Source organism: Zymoseptoria tritici, chromosome 5, assembly GCF_000219625.1.
Source record: "Zymoseptoria tritici IPO323 chromosome 5, whole genome shotgun sequence".
In the NCBI taxonomy this organism is placed as follows: Eukaryota; Fungi; Ascomycota; class Dothideomycetes; order Mycosphaerellales; family Mycosphaerellaceae; genus Zymoseptoria; species Zymoseptoria tritici.
In genome coordinates, this window is record NC_018214.1 from 372,581 (window position 1) to 392,048 (window position 19,468).

The following is a 19,468-nucleotide window of genomic DNA, read 5'->3' on the forward strand; positions in this document are numbered from 1 at the left end:
AGTTCTTCGCACATGACTTGCAAAAATGCGGAGGAAGTGCGGGACATACTTTCACGACCGCGGCACCGCATGCTTTCGAGCTTCAAATCAATCCGTCCGGGACTCCGAATCGATCAACATTATTGATGACAAAAGGATGTTCCTGGCCGAGCCGAATCTCGGCACCGCGAACATGACAAAGATGGCTTGGAGTCAATCTAACACTCTTCGACGACCTCACGCGACATGAAATTCTGCACGCCACGTCTCCATGGCATTTATCCAAGCCCTGGGGAGCATGTCTCGCTGTTGGTCTCCTTGTTATGAATCTCCGCGATCAGTCAACAAAACACCGATCAGGAAGTCCGTGGTTCCTTTTGTCCGCCAATCCAATGACAGGCATCGGATATAGCTCTCGCGATCGTTAGACCGCTTAACCGGTCGTTAGTGGTCGTGCAGAGCGCAGACGCCATCTCAGTGCTTACTTTCTCTGGCTGCAGGCTAAAACGCTTGGTCTTGACGTAGTCTTCGAAGAGCCGTACTTTGGGATCACTCCTCCAGGTACCTCAGGTACCTCCTCTCTCATTGGCATCGTCATCATCGTTCCCACAGCTTCCGGTCAGCATGGCGAGAGACGCACAGCTCTATCCAACCATGAACGACATCTGCTCTGGCAAAGCTGCAAGCGAGAGAGATACAGCCATCAGAGGCGTTTGTTGTCCGACCTGTTCCCGGCACCACCCATCTCGGCTCGACCTCTGCGTGGCCAAAGTCGTTGTCCCCAGTACCAGCTTCCCATGGCGATCCAGACGAGGCGCACATGCCTCTTTCAACAACGGGCGAGCATTCTCTGCAACCTCATTTGCCGATTCCACACCTGCGCCGCCCACTATTGGTCCGACCCCATTTATACTCACCTCCACACTTTCCCTTAGTCCTGGAGTTGGACCCACTTCCGGATGGGGAACTGAAATGCTTAGCCTGGAACTATGATGATGGGGGTGTTTCTCGTCGAGTAGCTCGGTTGTGCGAGCTCCGTCTGACCCAAGCGTTCCTATATAGATTCTACCGCCCACCCTTCGTTCGATCCCTCTATCCCAAACATCGTCAACCGTCTAGACGTCTCTTTCATCATGTCGACCATTCCACAGCAATACGGCGAGAATGGCGCGGGCAATGGCACCAGTGCCCACGACCACGCCAACGGCACGAATGGCGCTTCCATCCGCAAGCCATACGACTACGGCGGCAACCCGCTCGCCCACGTCAACACTGGCGAATCTGTCCGCCTCGCTGCCTTCGGTGGTGAGCTGCAGCCAGGTCTCTACCGCTCCACCGAGAAGCGAAAGTTTGCCAACCCAGCTCCTCTCGGTCTCTGCGGTTTCGCCTTGACGACTTTCCTTCTTTCGGCTATCAACTTGGGAACCCGCGGTCTCACCGAGCCCAACCTCGTTATTGGACCTGCTTTTGCCTACGGTGGTCTTGTCCAGCTCCTCGCCGGCATGTGGTATGTAGACCCGTACACAAGAAATCTCATTGTCCGACCACCGAGGCTGATTGACTTCCAGGGAAATGGCTGTTGGTAACACTTTCGGTGCCACCGCTCTCTCCTCCTACGGTGGTTTCTGGATCGGTACCGCCATCATATTGACCCCAGGCGGTTTCAACATCATCGAAACCCTTGAGGCCGACGCACCCAACCCATTCTTGAACTCCTTCGGACTGTACCTCATGGGATGGTTCATCTTTACCTTCCTGTTGCTCATACTCACCGTCCGATCGACCGTGGCCTTCTTCCTTCTATTCCTCAGTCTTGACTTGGCCTTCCTCATGCTCGGAATTGCTTACCTCGACTTCACTGCTGAGGGTGCACCAAACCCGACTATCCTCAAGGCAGGTGGTGGTTTCGGTATGATCGCCGCTTTCATGGCTTGGTAAGTCACCTTTCTCGACATCCTGCACGTCGCAATGCTAACGGACATCAGGTACAACGCCTTCGCCGGTATGGCCGACTCCAGCAACTCCTTCTTCCTCGTTCCCGTCGCCCACTTCCCCTGGTCCGAGAAGGGCCGTGAAAAGCGCGGCAAGGTTGACAACAGCGACGAGCGTGAGAAGCAGAATGTTTAGACGTCTGTCTTCTGCGTTTTGCAGGTTGCGGAGGAGAGTGTGCTGAGAGAAAGAATTGATACCCGAGAGCTCGCCGACAGAACTGGCGTTTGACACAGCTGGTATACTGTGGTTGCTTGGATAAATGACACAGATTGTGTATAACATCACGAACATTTAATGCCGAACTTGTCTACACATCGTCCAACCCTCCATGCATGCCATCATCCTCCCTCTCTCCACGCTACTGCCGCTGCAGAGGTCAAGGTAAGGCAAAATGACGACTCACAGACATCGGCACATTCAGATCTCCCACCCGGCGTTGGAACAGGAAGGAATGCCAGCCCGCCGTCCACGAAGGAAAGAACAAGCGACAAAGAGCCTCATCCAACTTCCATCGCACCGCATCTTCACACACACAGCCAACCATCTGTCGCACGACCCGGCACACAGCATACCACCCCAAGACAATTACCACGGCACATGCACAACCTCACACACGCACACGAACGCCACGATACGACACGATAAAGCTACCATTCCACAGGGAAGGTGCGACGACTTCCACCCCGGTGACCTGTTTGCCGGCTCGGAACCATCGAGGTCCTGATATCCAACGATGCTCGTGCGAGGACGGGTGTGATGGCGGGTGCTTGAGAGTGCGGGACAAGAAGTGCATTGTCTTGATGCGGGCTGGAGATGATGCCATTGGTACGACGGTATCTCTTCGAGTCTGTTGACCGAGAAGTGCATTGTCTCCGTACTTGCTGCACCTCAGCACGAGTCTGAAGCCCTGGATCGATCTTCAGAGTTGCAGCTGATACTTAGTGTTGCATCGGATCCCTCTCAAGGTCTCACGCTTTCTCAACGTCCAGCTTCGCCATCACGCTGGAGAAGAAAGGGAAGAGTACCACACGCTATCGTCGCCGTCGAGGGAGGACAAGAATCCAACCCCGGCAAACCTGCAGATATCCTTACCTCGCACCATCTCGATCCCGCCTCGTGAGCTTCGTACTGCCTCAATTCCCGGAACAGACATAAGGTCGCACGCGCCTCCTTCAGACCCCCCTCTATTCCTCAATCCCGCAAAACCTCCCCCTCCCGCAACCTCTCCCCCAACTCTCCCATCAACGGATGCGAAATCCTCGCCGCCGCCGCCAAATCCCTCGCACTCACAGCACCCTCCACCCTCAAACTCCTCGTCCCCACCCATAACCTCATCCACAACACCCACCATGACCGCAGATTGCGTCTCCTCGGACCGCTCGCCGAGTACGAGGAAGTAAATTCGTCGCCACCTTGGGATCCCGTGTCCGCGACGTGAGCCTGTAGAGTTCGTCTGATGTCACGATAGGACATGCCCGCGAAGGGAGCGCGGAGGACGAAGTCGAGGTCTTCACCCGTGAGGCTGGAGGTGGCGCCAGGGAAGGAGAGGGAAAGGTCGTGGATGAGGGTGAGGTTGTAGGGGAAGGGGATGATTCTGCTGAGTCGCGGGCGTGGACTTAGGTGAGAAAGGTGTTGATGGCCGTGGAAAATTCTTGTCAGGCATATGTCAGGTTCTGATGTTGATACTGATGCTCTCTCATACTTTGAGTGTGAAGTCTGCTGTGCAGCAGACGGCGAAGAAGGTCACGAGCTGGCCTGTGGGGAGGATGTTTTGGATGGGCATGGTGGAGTCGTTGGGTGGTATGATTCGTCGTTCGACGAGATTGTTGTCCTCCGTCACAGGGTGGCGAGACGTAAGGACGGCAGTGATGGAAAGGTTGGATCAGCAGCTTCATGTGCAAGTGGATCGAAATAATAGTTCATGCTAGGCAGCCATGAAGGATGAAGGGTGAAGGCACACTAAGACGGCATCAAGGAAGCGTGAGATCGACGAACAACCCCGTGCTGTACAGCCGAATCTTCTAATAAATGTCGTTTGCTTGAGAATATCTGGACTGTCTCGCTCGTTCCAGAGCGAACCGTTCTGTTCTGATCATAGCCGGCGAGGCCTTCTTTTTTCCGTGTACCTGCCGTAGTGGCCATACCAAATCCTGCCCATATCCTCCATATCACATCATTTCCTGCCTTGGGTATCGTATCAATGCCATATTCCAATCCTCAAAATCCAAACGCCGTTCCAGGAGTCGAAGACACTCCTGTCCAAACCTGCTCCGACCACTCCACTCCATGCCTCCAACCCAAATCCACCACCTCATCCGTCTACTTCCTCACGCTGCCTCTCGCGAGATCCTTCGTCGATGGCTCATCCTTGTCGATCTCCCCGGAACCATTGTGCACCACGACTTTGATCGGCCGGGAGGTTGGGCTGCTTCCTCGGGTTGTGTATGAGGTGGGTTGGAGTTTGTCTATGAGGGCCGCAGGTTAGCTCGTAGCCCAGAAGGTAGACACACAGGAGGATGTATGTACTTTGACGGTCTTCAGGATAGAAGACAGCAGCCTTGCGGGTTTTTGCGACCATGATGGACATTTTGGGCGAGGTGTGATGTGATTGTCGTTCAGTTGATTGATGGATGAGGTCCGGGCTGGGTGAATTGTGTGTTCACGGATTGGTATGCCTCGATAACGTTGATGGTGGTGTGGCTTGATTTTGAAAAGTCTTGACGTTGATATTGATGTTGATGTATGCTGATGACAGTATGCCGTTGTTGGTAGGTCTTGATGTTGGTGTGCAAGGTGACGTTGGCAGTCCAAACGAAGAAGGCCCAGTAGTCAGGAGTGCCGAAGTGTTTGAAGTGATGGTTGTTCGAGTTAGTCGTTCGAACGATCGGCGGACAGTTTCAATCAGTAGTTTGTTTGAGAGAGGAGATGTTCGACTCGTTTGTAAGAAGCGTTGGAAGGAGAGTAATGCAACGAAAGCAGGGAAACGAATACAAACACTTGTATATATAAACGGAACAACCACTCACCCAACGGCGGCCTCCATGATTATCATTCGTCATTGGCCCCAAGACAGGGCGGCCTCTAGGATAGAAGCCTGAAAACCCAGGAGGCTTAGCAAGGCCGCCGAGCAGGCAGCGTAGCGACCCTTTACGAAGCATGAAACATCAAAGGTCCGTTCGCCGGCTCCTCTCAGTCATCAGCACCGTTTGTCGTAGGGCGAAACAGGGTGAGCGATCCCGACGGCTGCCTACCAAGGGCTGGCGGGTGTTTGAACATCGGGCATGGATGAGACGTTCGCAGCCTGCGAACCACGATGCTGGACAGGCGACCAGCGAGATTTACTGGTTGTTTTCCAAGTTTGAGCCGATGCGCGCTGCAAGGTTCAGCATGGATGGGGACATGTCTGGCCGGGCAGGTGACGTGTGGAGAGAGGGAAAAGGCGTCGTTCTGGTTGGTGTGGTCGGGCGTGGAAGATGCTGGCGTTGGGCAAGCGAAGTTGGAGGCGGCGGCGGCGGCGGAGTTTGATGTCCAAGCCTCATCTTTTGCGTTGAGTGCCGCCTGTCAACGAGGATGGAGGCGTGATGAGACAGGCGCCGCTGATGGTTGTGATGTTTTTGCTGCATGAGGTATGCAGGAAGGGTGAGTACCTTGCATTGATATCTCAAGGCTGCAGGAGCAGTCGTGTCGTTATTGGTCTCGACTCTCGACTCTCGGCATTTGCGACTTGACAAGCTGTCTGCCGTCGGATGCTGGCGGCGTCGACCTCTCAAGTCTGCACTAGACATCATCATCACCACACCACGGCTTATTAGGCATCACATTGGGCCGCCATCGTTCGCTTCAAGGATTGCCTGGAAATCTGTATTTGAAGAAGCGAGATTGTAGCGGATGCTGAGGTGGGAACATGATGACATGATCTCATACTTCGAGGCCTGCGATCGTCAACCGGGACGAAGAGCAGCATCCTCATGGATCATTCCACCTGGAGCCCAACCACGCCCAACCCGCCCTGCAACCCTCACGATGCTCGCACCCTCTCGATAAACCCTTCCGCGGATAAGGACGGTCAGCACGAAGAGCAAAGAGCAGCAATACGAAAGTCAAGAGCTGAAAGTGAAAGTGGGAGCGAGACGGGAGCGAGGAAGAGAATGCAGCAGGCTTCGAGGCCCAGGGCACACTTTGCGGACTGCTGTTCTCACGGCGGTAGCAGCACTGATTTGTCGTAGGCCGGTTTATACCTCGCGAATGCTTTCTCGCTGCTCAATCGCAGAGCTCGCACCTCGCATCTGCGTGGGATGGCAAGATGGTGCAGCGCGTCCACGGATCCGACCACCGATGCAGCCCAATCGAAAGAGATCGCGACTCCCGATCTCTACTGTTCCCTGACCGAAACGAACATTCGAGGTGGATCAGAAATTGGAAGCTTTGCCGGCTCAAACACTGACTGGCCCTTTCTGATGTGGGCAGACACCTAAAGTGGCATACATGGCACAAATCGCAATGTCGCTGCACAGCATCTTGCACTCGGCGCGCTGTGAAGCACAAATTCCGCCTCCTCGGTCATGGGCGACCTTCTTGAACTACCGAGAGCCTGGCATGCGGTCATTCTTGTCCTCACTTGTAGGGCCGATGCCTCATGGACTCAGGGTCACGGTAGGTGGTCGTCTCTATCAAGACCGGTGCTCACGGCGCTTTTCCCCGCTGTTCCCGACCAGGTATCCTGCCACTACTCCCACAATCTTACCTAGGCACGCTCTCTGCTGCACGACATAGAAGTCTTGGCCCGCCGAACTTGCCTCGAAAAAGCTGCGCTGTACATCTTCGTACTTCCATATACTCATAGTCACAGACGATGGATCTTGTACGCATCGGTGACCACCGGAGATCCTCGGCTCGTACATTGCAGCAGCATGAACTTGTGCTGCGAAGCCACACCCACAGTTGTGTTCACTGGGAGCTTCAGGTATCCGCCCGGAGCTCTGCCGAATAACAAGAGTCGATAAAGCTATTCTCGCACGGCTGAAAGCACCCTTTATGCAGATGGCGAAATCATCCCTGTCGAACACACCAAGATTCTTCGGCTAAGCCGCTTGCTGGCCGGCCAGACGGTGCTTCTTGTTATCTCCACCAGATACGTGAGTGGTTGAGATCCACCTTGCCACTGCGAGGAGACTTCACCTGGCTTGAAGGTCAGTCGACAGTTTCGCCTTGCCATGCTTCGTGGATAGAGAGATAGACCTTGTGTCGGAGAGCGAGCTGATGGCTTTGTTCGCGTCGTCGTCAGTGAGAGGCATGAATTGCGTGTAGTCGTCCAGTCGCTCGACAGCCAAGTATCAAAAAGCGACATTTCTCTTCATCCTGTCGTATCTTATGTGAAGAGCTGCAGGACATACATGGATTGTTTCGATGTGTTGCGTTCGTCCCATGCCTCTGGATTCCACCTCATTCTCAACGCCGAGGTCTTCCTTCCAATGCGATGTGAAAATCCAAGAGCCTCCAGAACGAGTATTTGATGGCACATCCGCAACTGCGAGGTTAATATTTGTCCAACTTTCCTCATCTGGACTCGTCGTCGTTCAACATGGCGAATCTGCAAGACGTCCACCAGAACCACCAGCAGCATGTAATGGACGGTGAAAAGGATCTGAATGGCGGCAAGACATCCACCGACCAAGACGGCGATGAGGCCCAACCCGAGACGTCTCCAACCGCACACCTCTCCAAAGAACACCGCGACTACCTCCTCCACCGCCACGGCACCCTCGACCTCTTCCCTCTCCCCTCTCCGCTCCACCGACCCAGCCGAACCCTACAACTGGCCAACATGGAAAAAGAACGCCAACCTAACCGTCGTCGGCGTCCACGTACGCCCCTTCCCCTCTCCCACCCATCCCCAGTTTAACCCTCCCCAGTCTAATCCTCCCTCACAGGCCATGATGACAACCTTCACCGCCGCCGCCATAATCTCCGTCTCTTCCTCCATCGCCCTCGACTTCTCCACCTCCATGCACCACGCCAGCTCCCTCACTTCCCTGCAAATCCTCGTCCTCGGCTGGGCGCCTTTATTCTAGAAACCCCTCTCCCAATGCTATGGTCGACGGCCGATATGGCTCATCAGCATGATCGGCTCGTTTGGGGTTTAATGTGGGTTGTGCGTTGAGTCGGACGTATGTGGCTATGGCGGTTTTCCAGGCGCTGGTGAGCTTCTTTTTGTGTCCGGCGCTGGCGTATGGGAGTGGAGTTGTGGCGGAGACGTTTTTTTTGAGAAGGAGAGGGCGAGGTTTATAGGGGTTTGGACGTTGTTGGTTACGTTGGGGGTATGCTGTCCTCCCCTCAGTTGTCGATGAGTGGCTATGCTGATTTGAGTGTCGTACAGGCACCCATGGGCCCCTTCATAATGCTGGGAGGTTGAGTCCGGGCTAGAGAGGATGAGTAGCAGATTGGCTCTTCATTTCGTCGTTCGGGTATCTTGCGCTATGTACGCTTCGCTCGGTCGTATGCCGTCTGTCCTTCACCTGCAACCCTCTCATGCTCGTGCATGTCCCTCGATGCATCAACCCTCATTCTTATCCCACCGATGCGCCTCATCTCCATCCCTCCAACTCTTCTCCGTATACCCGACCTGCTCCTTGACACTCCTCATCAGCCCCTCATCACCCATATTCTTCCCCTTGTCGTCACTCAACTTGATCGCGTCGTTGCCATTCGCTTCACTCAGTTTGATCACGATGTTGAGTGGCACGCTCTTCTCATCTTTACTCAGATGCCAGAAGTCGTTGGTGAAGAATGTGCCGACGCCGAATGCGGGTGTGAGACCCACGGCTTCAGTGGCCTGCTTGTATTTAATGCAACGGTCGATGTTGAGGCTGTCGGAGAAGACGACCGTTTTGGGGGAGGTGATGTTTTGACTGGAGTAGAATTGCCGGATCATTTGTACGTATTCGAGGGGATCGCCGGAGTCTTGCCGTACGCCGGCGAAGACTTGTGCGTAGGTTGGTGAGGGTGAGGCGGAGGAGGTTCTGCTGGAGTCGGATGAAGGAGCGGGTTTGGCGAATGCTTTGAGGAAAGATGGCGTGCCGAAGGTGTCGGTGAGTGCGATTCCCAGCACGCCTGGCCCGAAGGTGCCGATCCAGTATTCCATCGCTTTCTCGTTCGCGTTGGCGTAGTCTTGCGTAATGGCTGCGATGCCCATGAACCATTCGTGGGCGACTGTGCCGGAGGGTGTGGTGTTGTGTTTCATGGCGAGGTGGACATTGGATGTGCCGGTGAGTTTGCCTTTCCAGTTCTTGCCGTTGTTCTTTGCTTCCTCTTGTGCTTGGAGGATGCCTTGAATGACCATCTCGTGGGTTTTGTAGTCTCTTCTGCGTCGACTGCCGAACTCGCTGAAGACACAGCCTGCTTCGAAGAGCTTCTCGGCCTTCTCTTTTGCTTTGGCGACTTGACCATTGTGGTTCCAATCCTTGTCGACGAACTTAAAGTATGCTTCTGATGTGAGGGCTAGCAGTGGGATCTCGTAGAGGATTGTCTCGACCCAGATACCGCTGATCGCCAAGGAGACCTCACCTGTGACTGAGTCGCTTGTGGCATCACTGTCCGGCATGAATGAAGCCTTCACCTGCTCTGAAGGCCGCAATCGGAATGTCTGTAGATAGTCGAGGTACTCAGGTGTGAGGTATTTGCACGTCCTTCTCAGCCATTCGATTTCCTCCTTTGTCACCTCGACAATTTCCAGCTTCCTGATCTGAGCATGTAACCAATTGAAAGCTTGTCTCGTGAACTTCATCTGAGGCGTGCGGTTGGTGAACTTGTATCGGACGTGGGTGTCGGGGAAGTATTTCAGGACGGCGCATTGCATGGTGAGCTTGTAGAGGTCGGTATCGAGGAGCGAGAAGATGCCTTCCGGCGTGTCGTTGGCTGTGTTGGCCATGATCGCGGTGGAGGATGTTGTGATAGGCGTTCTGTTGGACTTCAAGAAAGTGGTGATTGTTTGCTGTATGGCTGTCGGCGGGTGTTCTCGCAACGTGGTCAAGCGACCATTACGAGACAAAGACGTGAGCAAGCAATGCGTCTGTCGTTAACATAAACTCTTTCCTCATCCAGATTGAAGGTTGATTTTATGGTTGACTCTCTCTGGTCCAGGCACATGGTCGAAAGGCGTGCACATGGCGTGGTGGGGGCATCCAGGGCATGCATTGCGGCTCTCGGATAGGCTTCCACTAGCGCCGCGGGTGTGAGATCACCGCGCAGGGATGGAGCTCCTCGAGATTCTAATCAAATTTGGAGCTTCGAATCGTCAACTTCGAAACAAACACGACCTTCTTACTTGCATCTTCACAACAACATCACCACTCTTGCACCATATCGCGCGCATCACTCGGCGGACATTCCATCGGACAGCTTTATCGGAGCTTCATTACCAAGGTACGTTGTTCGTGGTTTTTCGCATATCATCATCTCGTGCGCGGCGCGGCAAGCAGCATCAGCAGCGGCAACCAAGGACTCGAGGTATCAAACGGAGGAAACGACAACTCGACAACGTGACACCCATGCAGTAACCATCGACGAAGTCGTTTCAGTCTCGGTCCATGAGGCTTCAAGCGACTTCCGTTCGAATATTCATCACGACTCTCATCAGCAGCAGTGTTGAGGTGAACACAAGTATATTCGACAACCACATCTGCGATTGACAGCAGCTCCACCGACCGACCGACTTGTCATGTGAACAACACTGACCTTTCAAGACTATCAACACTTGCTGCGCTCAAGTAGCACCGACACTCATTCGAAACCTACACCAACTATACACATTCAACAACCTACACAACATCACCAGCCGCAACCATGTTCGCTGCGTAAGTAAAACGCCTGGTATCCATTCATGCGACCATCACTCACTCACACGCCGCAGATACCGCGCCTTCGCCATCCGCCGCCCGTTGGTGGCTGCCGGTGCTTCCACCGCCGTCCTCTTCGCCACTGGCGATGCCATGGCCCAGCACGCCGTCGAGGGCAACTTTTCTAAGGGAAAGGGCCACGACTTCGGACGCACTGCACGCATGGCTCTCTACGGAGGCGCCGTCTTCGGTCCCATCGCCACCAAGTGGTTCGGCGCTCTTCAGAAGAAGATCGTCATCCCTGGTAAGCCAAACCTGGAGATCATTGCGCGCGTGGCGGCCGACCAGACCATCTTTGCCACCTGCAACCTCTTCGTCTTCCTGTCGTCAATGGCCATTATGGAGGGCAGTGACCCACAGAAGAAGCTCGAGTCGACCTACTTCAAGGCTCTTCAGAAGAATTGGATGGTACGTCGATCGAGTTTTCATTGAGAACTCATTGCTGACCTATCGACAGATCTGGCCTCTCGTTCAGTTCGTTAACTTCAAGTACGTGCCTCTCGGCCACCGCGTGCTTGTCGTCAACATCGTCTCTCTGGGTGAGTCATCTTTCCAACATCTCTCCTCAATACATGCTTCTGACCACTCACACAACTCAGGCTGGAACTGCTACATGTCGTTCCTCAACTCTCAGGGCGGCGAGCAGTACGAGGTTCTGCCCCCGGATGTTTGAGCTCGCGCGCTCGCGCACCTACACCAACACACGACGACAACATTCACCTACTCGAAGAAGAAAGAAGAAGTTCCTGCATCATCACGGTCGAACCAATTGGTCCCCGTCAGCAGCAGAAGAAGTCACATCACATCTTCCAAAGCATCGCATTCCCCCTGTGTATAGTACTGTTTCCAGCATGAGCATCAGCGAGGCGCAGCGGTTTTCGGCAGAAGGAGTCAGGGTTTCAGGGCGGAATGGGAACTGCTGTTTTTTCTTTTTGCATGGAATTGCTCTTCGTCTTTGAGCACAAGCTGGGATGAACTCGACCTGGGAGTTTGTGCTCACAAGGGAAGAAAGATGTGACTTCCGTGCGATGCCTATAGATGGGCTCCACACCTGCAGCAGGCAACTTCTCGAGAGGTGAAAATCGAAACGAAAATTACAACACGAAACCTTCACATCTGTTTTCCTTCTCTCAATCATTTCCGACATTCCGTGAAATTAACTCCACGTCCGCTATGAAACGCTGAAAATCGGATAGATACCACCATCGACCTCAACACTCTACGACTCCCCAGTAGCAGCAGCAGCACCCTTCACCCTCTCCTCCTCCTCCACCGTCCTCGTCCGCAATTGCAACGCGTGAATCCCCCCTTCGACGGCCATTTCGTCTTTGAGTAAGGCGTAGACCATTCGGTGCCGGGCGGGTTGGGGTTTGGAAAGGAAGGCTTGGGAGGTTATGTTGACTCTGGAATTGAGTCAGTACTGGTCGGAGAGTGATGCGAGGAGGTGATGGTGGTAAGTTTACCGGAAATGAGTTTCCTGTGATGTGGAGCCCTTCATGGCTTTGTGGTGGGCGTGTTTGTGGGAGTCGTTGTGGATTTCTAGGGAGGTGGGGGAGAGGGCTGCTGTTATCTGTTCTTGCGGTCAGGTTGTGTTATACTGTATGTCGGGTTGTGAGACGGAAGGCTTGGATTGGATTGGACTTGGATGTGGTGGAGTTGTGGTAAGGAAAGCAAGAGATTGAGAGTGGTTCGAGGATTGGAATCCTTAGCCGAATGAATGGATTTCGATACGAACCTTTGATCGAAGAGCATCTTCCATGGGTGTTTGAGATGTTGATGAAGCTGATGTGGAGGCCATTGTGCGGGTGGTTTGGAAGAGGCGGAGTTGCGCTTGGGGGCGCAGGAGGCGGAGGGACATTCGTGGACTGAAGGACTTTTTCGAGAGGAATATGCTTGTCGACTGAGGTGTGCGTGGATGTCAAATTGACGGTGTGTTGATGAGGAGATTTGGTGCCGTTTAGATGAGGTCGATGCATTTCAAGACACTGGGAGAGTAGATTCACGTGGCGGCGGGAGCAGCCGTGGAATCTGAGCACAAGGGCGCCTTTGACTTCTTCATCGTCTTCCTCCTCCTCCTCATCATCATCACACATGCAATGGTTTCTTCCATGTTGATCGCTCTATTGCATTTCAGTCCCCCCTCTGAATGATGAGACGAGCTTCGCCTGCTGCAAAAGAAGTGACATAGCTGAGCCGGTAGGGTCGTCATTATTAGCCAGAGTCTGCAGCGGATTGCGATGCCAGGACTTGACTGTTCAATGGCAGTGGTGGATGGGCCTGGCGCCCATCCTGCTGTCCATTGCCGAATTTAGGACTTATGAGCTGCTCACGAGATGCAGGCTCTTCCGCTGTCGAGGCGCAGTGAATTGCTTTTACCGAATTTCGCCTCCCAAGCGGGCCACCCATCTTGATCGATGCTCAAGCGAGATGCACGTCAGACAAGACGGAGAGCAGCTCGTACAGCTTTCATCCGCCTTCGCATCCACTTTTCTCTCGCGCTGAATGTACGACTGATTCTCATCTCCTCGCTCTCATCGAACTCGGAGAAAAGAATGCGGCTCATCAACACCACGACGCTCGAACTCGCCGAGTTCGTGTCTTGGGAGATACCGGCCTACGCCATCCTGTCCCATCGATGGGCTGTAGCGACGGAGGAGCTGACCTTCAAAGACTATCGGAAAGGCGTCAAGAGGGACACATCTGGATATAGGAAGATCGTTCGCTTCTGCCAGCTAGCCGCCTCGCAAGACTGGGACTGGGGATGGGTCGATACGATCTGTATCGATAAGAGATCCAGTGCAGAGCTTTCCGAGTCGATCAATTCCATGCTCGGCTGGTACAGGGAGGCGGCTGTTTGCTACGCTTACCTAAGTGACGTTGACAAGGGAGGAAATTGGGAGTCAAGTGACTGGTGGACCAGAGGCTGGACGCTCCAGGAGCTCATCGGTCCGGAGGATGTCCTCTTCTACGACGCCGCGTGGACACCCATTGGGAGCAAGTATGGCCTCGCCGCCAGGATTGCGGCATTGACACGCATTCCCGACACGGTTCTGTATTTTGCCGGTCACGGCTATGGCGGATACCTCGTGGCGCAGAAATTGTCGTGGGCCGCCGGTCGGAGGACCACCAGAATTGAAGATCAAGCGTACTGTTTGCTTGGCTTGTTCGGAATCCATATGCCCTTGCTCTACGGAGAGGGCGACAAGGCATTCGAAAGGTTGCAGTTACAAATTCTCATGAAGTGTCCGGACGACTCCATTCTCGCGTGGGATCCAAAGACGGACGAGGAAGGGACACTTGATGACCTGACCGCTGTCGCAGGCGTTGTGCTGGCAGATTCCCCGGATCGCTTCAAGAGATGCGGCCAACACATCTTGTCATCACTCCAATATTCAAGGCCAGAGATAGGCGCGATCGCGCCACGAGTCACAAGTTGGGGCATCGAATACCGGGGAATCGCCCAGCGACTCGAGCTCGAGGAACAAGAGAGCATGAGCCTTGGTGAAGAGCTCAACCAGCTACTGATTGAACGAGTTGAGCTATGGGCAGTGCTGTTGACTGCAATTGTCGGCGAAGGGCTCATACACTTACCGTACGTTCTGATTACAGCAGTGCGGCCCGCTTCCTACGCATTATCGTCGGCTGCAGTGCTATCAATCCTCCGACCTCACAAGGCTTTACGCTTGGCTCGTTCGACGCTTCAAATTCGAAGAGGTTGATACAAACAAGGTCTTCTACCTGCAATATGATGACGACTTGCCCCAAGGCTATACGGGAGGAGGCCCTGTTCATCGATATCACTATTTTGCGACCCATCCCGTCTGAGCTTGAGGATCTCACCAATGTGATCCCTCAAGGCGATGTCCGTGAACAAACCACGGCTAATGCGCGGGAGCAAATATCAGTCAGAGAGGCTCCTGCTCGTGTCAACTGCTGCAGCTCGCAACGCCATAAGCTGTCCGGCATTGTGATGCGGCCGACGATTCTGCCTTTTCAGACCTTCCCTTGACTCGGCGGATGAATCGGCGAGCACATATCATCCCACGACGATTGAGTTGCGGGAGGACAATACTTCGCAGCTGTGCGAGCGACCCAGGATCCTGACTTCAGCCTATCGCCATTGATGTGGCCATTTGCAAACCAATGCAGAGTCCACACCGCCATGGCCATGCGAGCGTACATTTTCTATCCAGTGTTCAACATGGTCTAACAAGGACTATCTGTGCTTAAGTGTATATCAGCAGGTCCAGTGCTATTATGCTCCCTATTCTGAAGATCTTGGAGCTGGCAACAGCCTACGCTATAGGTTCCGAGATCGGATCTACAACAAGTTGCTTTGATTGCAGTGCGATGTCGACTCAATCCTGGAAAGAGACCTTGGTATGACGTGACTGGTTCTTGGAAAGAGAGTCCAGCATGATTTCGACTCGATCCTGAAAAGAGAGTTTCGCAACGCGCGTTGACTCTCTTTGTACAGTACAGCCGAATCACTGCTCGAAGCATCGACAGTCTCGAGACTGAGCGCTTGAGAGCTCCTCATTATACATGGACCAGGCATGGTGTGCTCAAACGCACCGATTCACCAAGGAAGCCCGCCGCTAATAACGTCGTCAACACAATGCTGGATGCGCAGGAAAGCTCAACTCGTTCGATCTCTTTCGATGACAGTTCTCATCTGCCAACATCCATGATCGCCTTCAGCTCTGAGGCTCCATGTCTGAATTCGATATCCTTCTTCCTAGCGAAACCTCTACTCGTTCGAAATCCAACATCAACCAACCGCGAGAAATGGACATCGGCCTGGGTGTGCGTGACGAACGAGTTCATTCTCACGTCCTGACCCAAAGTTACGCCATAAAGGACGTCTCTGACAACCACAGGAAGCACAAGTGAAGCAGGAGTGATTTCATCGCTATGTCGTACTCGCGGCAGATGTGTCTTTGCTGGACTGACGCTTGACCAGCCCGACTCCCGCGACAATCAGGCTTGCCCAGAATGAATGACTTCGATCCTTCCACCGACGCCCGCTGACCATCGTCGATCCAGCTAGACGGCAAACGAGACACAACACGAGTGACTTCGACCCTTCCACCTCTGCTTAGCATGAGCATATGTCTTTGTAGCTGTCGCACGAAGCAAGCGTTAGTGATATGTAGCTTCGACGTGAGGAAAGGGGCAATCGGAAACACCAAAGGCCAAGGGATCCCTTCATGAGAGGCAATTGCTGCATCATGCTCTGGACCAATAGTTCTACTGCGGCCGCGCGAGCGAGTAATACTAGAGGCCTCGCCAAACGTTGGCACGGACTCGCGCTATACCTAGATCCATTCGTGGACATTCGTGGCCAGGCGAACCCACGGCCTCCGTCAAAAGGTCATCATGGCCCAAAGTAGCATCGTTTGCGCCTGTTGTTAGCGCAATGAGCGTCCAGACCTGTGCGCGTGGGGTCGACCTCACCCCCATGAGTCCATGCACAACGAGGAAGCAGGCCATGGCACGAAGTCAAAGAGGAATGATCCCCCACGATTCTCTTTGAAGGCAAGGACTAGTCTAGCCATCGTGCCGCCGGGGGAAGCTTTGCGAACGAGCGAGATCCTCAGCCTCCACGAAGTTCGTCACATGGGTGTCCACAAACTGACAGACATCCCGGAGTGGCCAGCAGCCTGATGAACACGGTTCCTCTCAACGCGATCAACGCACTGCTCCCTCAGAAGTCTTGCTATGGCTTTGGGCTTCACTCGACACCTCTACCTCTGATGATGTCTGCTGGAAGAAGCTCGACTGTCAGCCTGTTTCGAGTACTTGGAGGTTCTTGCTCATCGCGAGGTAGCAATCCTTGCTTTCGGTGTCGTATCACATGTCGACACCTGCAGATACGGACCGCGCCAGACCATTTCCAGCAATGCGCGCATCGAAATCTGGTCGACAATCGAGTCGAAAACTCAATGCAGGACTTCCCCTCCTTTCTGCAGGGAGAAGTTCGGATATACCCCTCCCACGTTTGCGTGACTGGGGTGATTTTCACCCCAGCCTGTCTCAGGACGCGAGGACTGGCGCTCAATGTACCGCCCGACGACAACTCAATCGATGTCGTCTTGGGGAAGCCAGGGAGAACTCAGCACACGAGTCACAGTGAACGAACTGCAAACAGGAAGCGAGGTTGGAAACATCCAGCGAACGTCGGCGGCCCATCTCGACGACATCAGGCTTTGATGAGGCTGGATCTGACTCTGCTGGGGTCGCGGTAGATCTATTACGACATAACGTCCTACCACAGTGACGTTCTCTTGACCGACACTTTCGACACCAGCCCTCGCAATGTCGAAGTCGGACTCATTCAAATCTTTGTGGGATAAGGAGTCACCGGCTGAGGAAGGTCTTGTGTCGAGCGTGGTCTGTTGGCACTTCAGCAGTCATGCTCGATGCTCCGGTTTGGTTCTTCCCGTTCGCTTCCGGCATCGACGGATGCTCCATGTGGTATCTCTGATCCGGCATCCATGACTTTGGCAACTGCGACATTGTCTTTAGGGCTGCAACAAAATTAGCATACAACATGTATCCTGCATACAGGAATAGCGCGGACAGTCGACAAAAGTCTATCTACCCTGCTTGAGCACATTCCGGCAGTCGATCGAGAGCTCGCATTGGCACGGAAAGGCCGGCGACATGCCCAAGGGGCTATGCACTACTTCTTGCTTTTGGTCCAGGTGTTGTATTCGCTCATCAAGCATCAAAGTATGTTATATTTGGTCGTCAGATCGTGAGATCATCAGGAAAACCGAACCACTGAGGTCTGCAGGAATCAGCGATAATCCATGGGCTCAATTTCTCCGCAAGCCGATCCTTGGCGTCAGCCTCGTGTTCCCAGGGCGGAGTGGACGATGATCTGATCTGTCAGATCCCGCAACCTCCGATTCATCATGGTTCCCTTGTATGTCGAGGAAGTCTATCGAGTCTTTTCTCCTGTGAAGAGGATACTTAAAAGTAGAAAGAACGCCGCATCATAAACCATTCTTCGATACATCCAAACTCACCACACCTACCTCGCAACGATGCATGCTCTTTCAATTTTCACGCTCGCCGCATTCGCCCTCGGCGCTTCTGCTCTCGGGATCGAGCAGCGTGAAGAGACACATCTCGAGACCCGTGCCCTCCCGCCCTGTGCCCAGTGTCCTAACAATGGTAAGACTTGATTGCAGAAGACGGTCCAGCTCCGTCCAAGGCCATGTCTCCGGCCACAGTAGCAGACCTCAGCTTGTGTCCGCACCTCGGTCTTGCACATTCGCTGATCCTTTTCACAGATGGATGGTGGCTCTCCCAGTTCCGACCTGACAATCCCGGACCACCCGAAGACCAAGCCGCGATGTACGACCCAGGCTGGCTTCCCAGAGCAGCCTTCACCAAAGGATATGTTTGCTACGCGTAAGACCTCTTCGCCGTTGCTCTCCGGCCCTTCTGACAGATGTTCGCAGTCTCGGTCCCGGCGTCTCTTTCTCCTCCGGTGGTCTTCGCCCACCCTACGGCCACTGGCAACGAAGGGACGACACACAGGTCATGTGTTGGCATTACTGGCAGAGCACACTGCAATTCGTCGGTGCCGGCATGACGGTCAACTCGTATCCCGCGCACTGTACGGTCTGGATTTTGACAAAGGGTTCGACTGCGAGGGTTCGGGTCGAAGGAGTCAACGGAGCACAACCGCAATACCTGCCGGAGGGCAACAAGGTGGAGGGTTGCTATGGAAGCTATCAGAATACCGATGTGGGATTGATCAGCATCTGGAGGGGTTGAAAGAGCCGTAGGAATAGATGTGGATGTTGGAGAGGACAAGGGCCGGACTAGAATCGCAAGACGCTGCCGCGGGTGTCAGTGAGGCCAGGATGGCAAGGCACATAATTCTTCACCCTCAACACAGTCGAAAATCTCAAGCTCGTCGTTGAAGTTCGAGTGTTCCACACATAGCCTCACGTTTCGGCGCAGCACATCCGTGACCTGCAGGCTTCTTCCTCGCTGCTTGGCTTTCCAATCAGACCCAGACGAAAATGTCGAAGCACGTTGACAGGCATTGTACACGCGAGCCGGCACTTCAGCAGCCTAGCGCAGGTACCCGAGATCAAGCAACAAGGATGAAGCAGACAGCGCTGGTTCAAATTTCCCACAGTCTCGGTAGATGAGATGGACGAGCTTTTTTTCGCACGTTTTCCATCGAGGTCTTTCCTTGCTCGGATGTGGTCAAGTACCGACGCCGGCGGTACGAGCGTGTGAAAGCTGCGTAGCCCTGAATGGCTAAGTCGCTCGTGCAATGGACTAATCTTCTGGTGGTGCTGTTACTTTGTCGGCGGTTCGAAGTATTCCTCATGGCAGGGATCGAGAAGCCAGGTACCATTATGGCTTGTGACGTCGCCGACAGAATCGTCGTGTTGTTCCCGCCGGCGTCGACCTGCGCGTGGCTGAGTCCTGGACGATGGCAGCGCTGGTCTCGGGAGTGTCATCAGAATCCTAAGACCGCACTGTCCTGAAGATGCGGTCGAGTCGCGGTCACTTCTCCACGAAGAGTAATGGTATGGAGTGGCTGAAGCAAATCCGCGTGGTGGGTGCGATAA

At 54.0% G+C, this 19,468-nt stretch overlaps 7 protein-coding genes across 7 annotated transcripts; 5 read left to right on the forward strand and 2 right to left on the reverse strand.

The window, feature by feature from the left end:
* Positions 1-1,100: 1,100 nt before the first annotated feature.
* Positions 1,101-2,289, forward strand: MYCGRDRAFT_104351 (uncharacterized protein; the record flags this gene model as incomplete). The annotated part of the gene is made up of 3 exons (XM_003852009.1): positions 1,101-1,486; positions 1,548-1,913; positions 1,965-2,289. The coding sequence occupies 3 exons, from the start codon at positions 1,113-1,115 to the stop codon at positions 2,104-2,106; spliced, it is 882 nt and encodes a 293-aa protein (XP_003852057.1).
* Positions 2,290-2,299: 10 nt separating this feature from the next.
* Positions 2,300-3,886, forward strand: MYCGRDRAFT_92993 (uncharacterized protein; the record flags this gene model as incomplete). Its single annotated transcript, XM_003852010.1, has 5 exons — positions 2,300-2,352; positions 2,539-2,637; positions 3,148-3,367; positions 3,418-3,538; positions 3,687-3,886. 5 exons carry the CDS (start codon positions 2,300-2,302, stop codon positions 3,884-3,886), a joined length of 693 nt encoding a protein of 230 aa, XP_003852058.1.
* Positions 3,887-8,408: 4,522 nt separating this feature from the next.
* MYCGRDRAFT_71742 (uncharacterized protein) lies at positions 8,409-9,898 on the reverse strand (the record flags this gene model as incomplete). The annotated part of the gene is made up of 1 exon (XM_003852714.1): positions 8,409-9,898. The coding sequence occupies one exon, from the start codon at positions 9,896-9,898 to the stop codon at positions 8,525-8,527; it is 1,374 nt and encodes a 457-aa protein (XP_003852762.1).
* Positions 9,899-10,305: 407 nt separating this feature from the next.
* Positions 10,306-11,573, forward strand: MYCGRDRAFT_104352 (uncharacterized protein; the record flags this gene model as incomplete). Its single annotated transcript, XM_003852011.1, has 5 exons — positions 10,306-10,392; positions 10,713-10,823; positions 10,880-11,273; positions 11,323-11,404; positions 11,465-11,573. The coding sequence occupies 4 exons, from the start codon at positions 10,813-10,815 to the stop codon at positions 11,536-11,538; spliced, it is 561 nt and encodes a 186-aa protein (XP_003852059.1).
* Positions 11,574-12,120: 547 nt separating this feature from the next.
* Positions 12,121-12,642, reverse strand: MYCGRDRAFT_19391 (uncharacterized protein; the record flags this gene model as incomplete). The annotated part of the gene is made up of 3 exons (XM_003852713.1): positions 12,121-12,268; positions 12,329-12,435; positions 12,601-12,642. Coding segments are annotated over 3 exons (297 nt in total), but the record flags the coding sequence as incomplete, so codon positions are not given.
* A 637-nt stretch (positions 12,643-13,279) lies between these two features.
* Positions 13,280-14,584, forward strand: MYCGRDRAFT_41456 (uncharacterized protein; the record flags this gene model as incomplete). The annotated part of the gene is made up of 1 exon (XM_003852012.1): positions 13,280-14,584. One exon carries the CDS (start codon positions 13,280-13,282, stop codon positions 14,582-14,584), a length of 1,305 nt encoding a protein of 434 aa, XP_003852060.1.
* A 3,333-nt stretch (positions 14,585-17,917) lies between these two features.
* Positions 17,918-18,656, forward strand: MYCGRDRAFT_92998 (uncharacterized protein; the record flags this gene model as incomplete). The annotated part of the gene is made up of 3 exons (XM_003852013.1): positions 17,918-18,047; positions 18,167-18,287; positions 18,338-18,656. The coding sequence occupies 3 exons, from the start codon at positions 17,918-17,920 to the stop codon at positions 18,654-18,656; spliced, it is 570 nt and encodes a 189-aa protein (XP_003852061.1).
* Between the last annotated feature and the right edge of the window lie 812 nt (positions 18,657-19,468).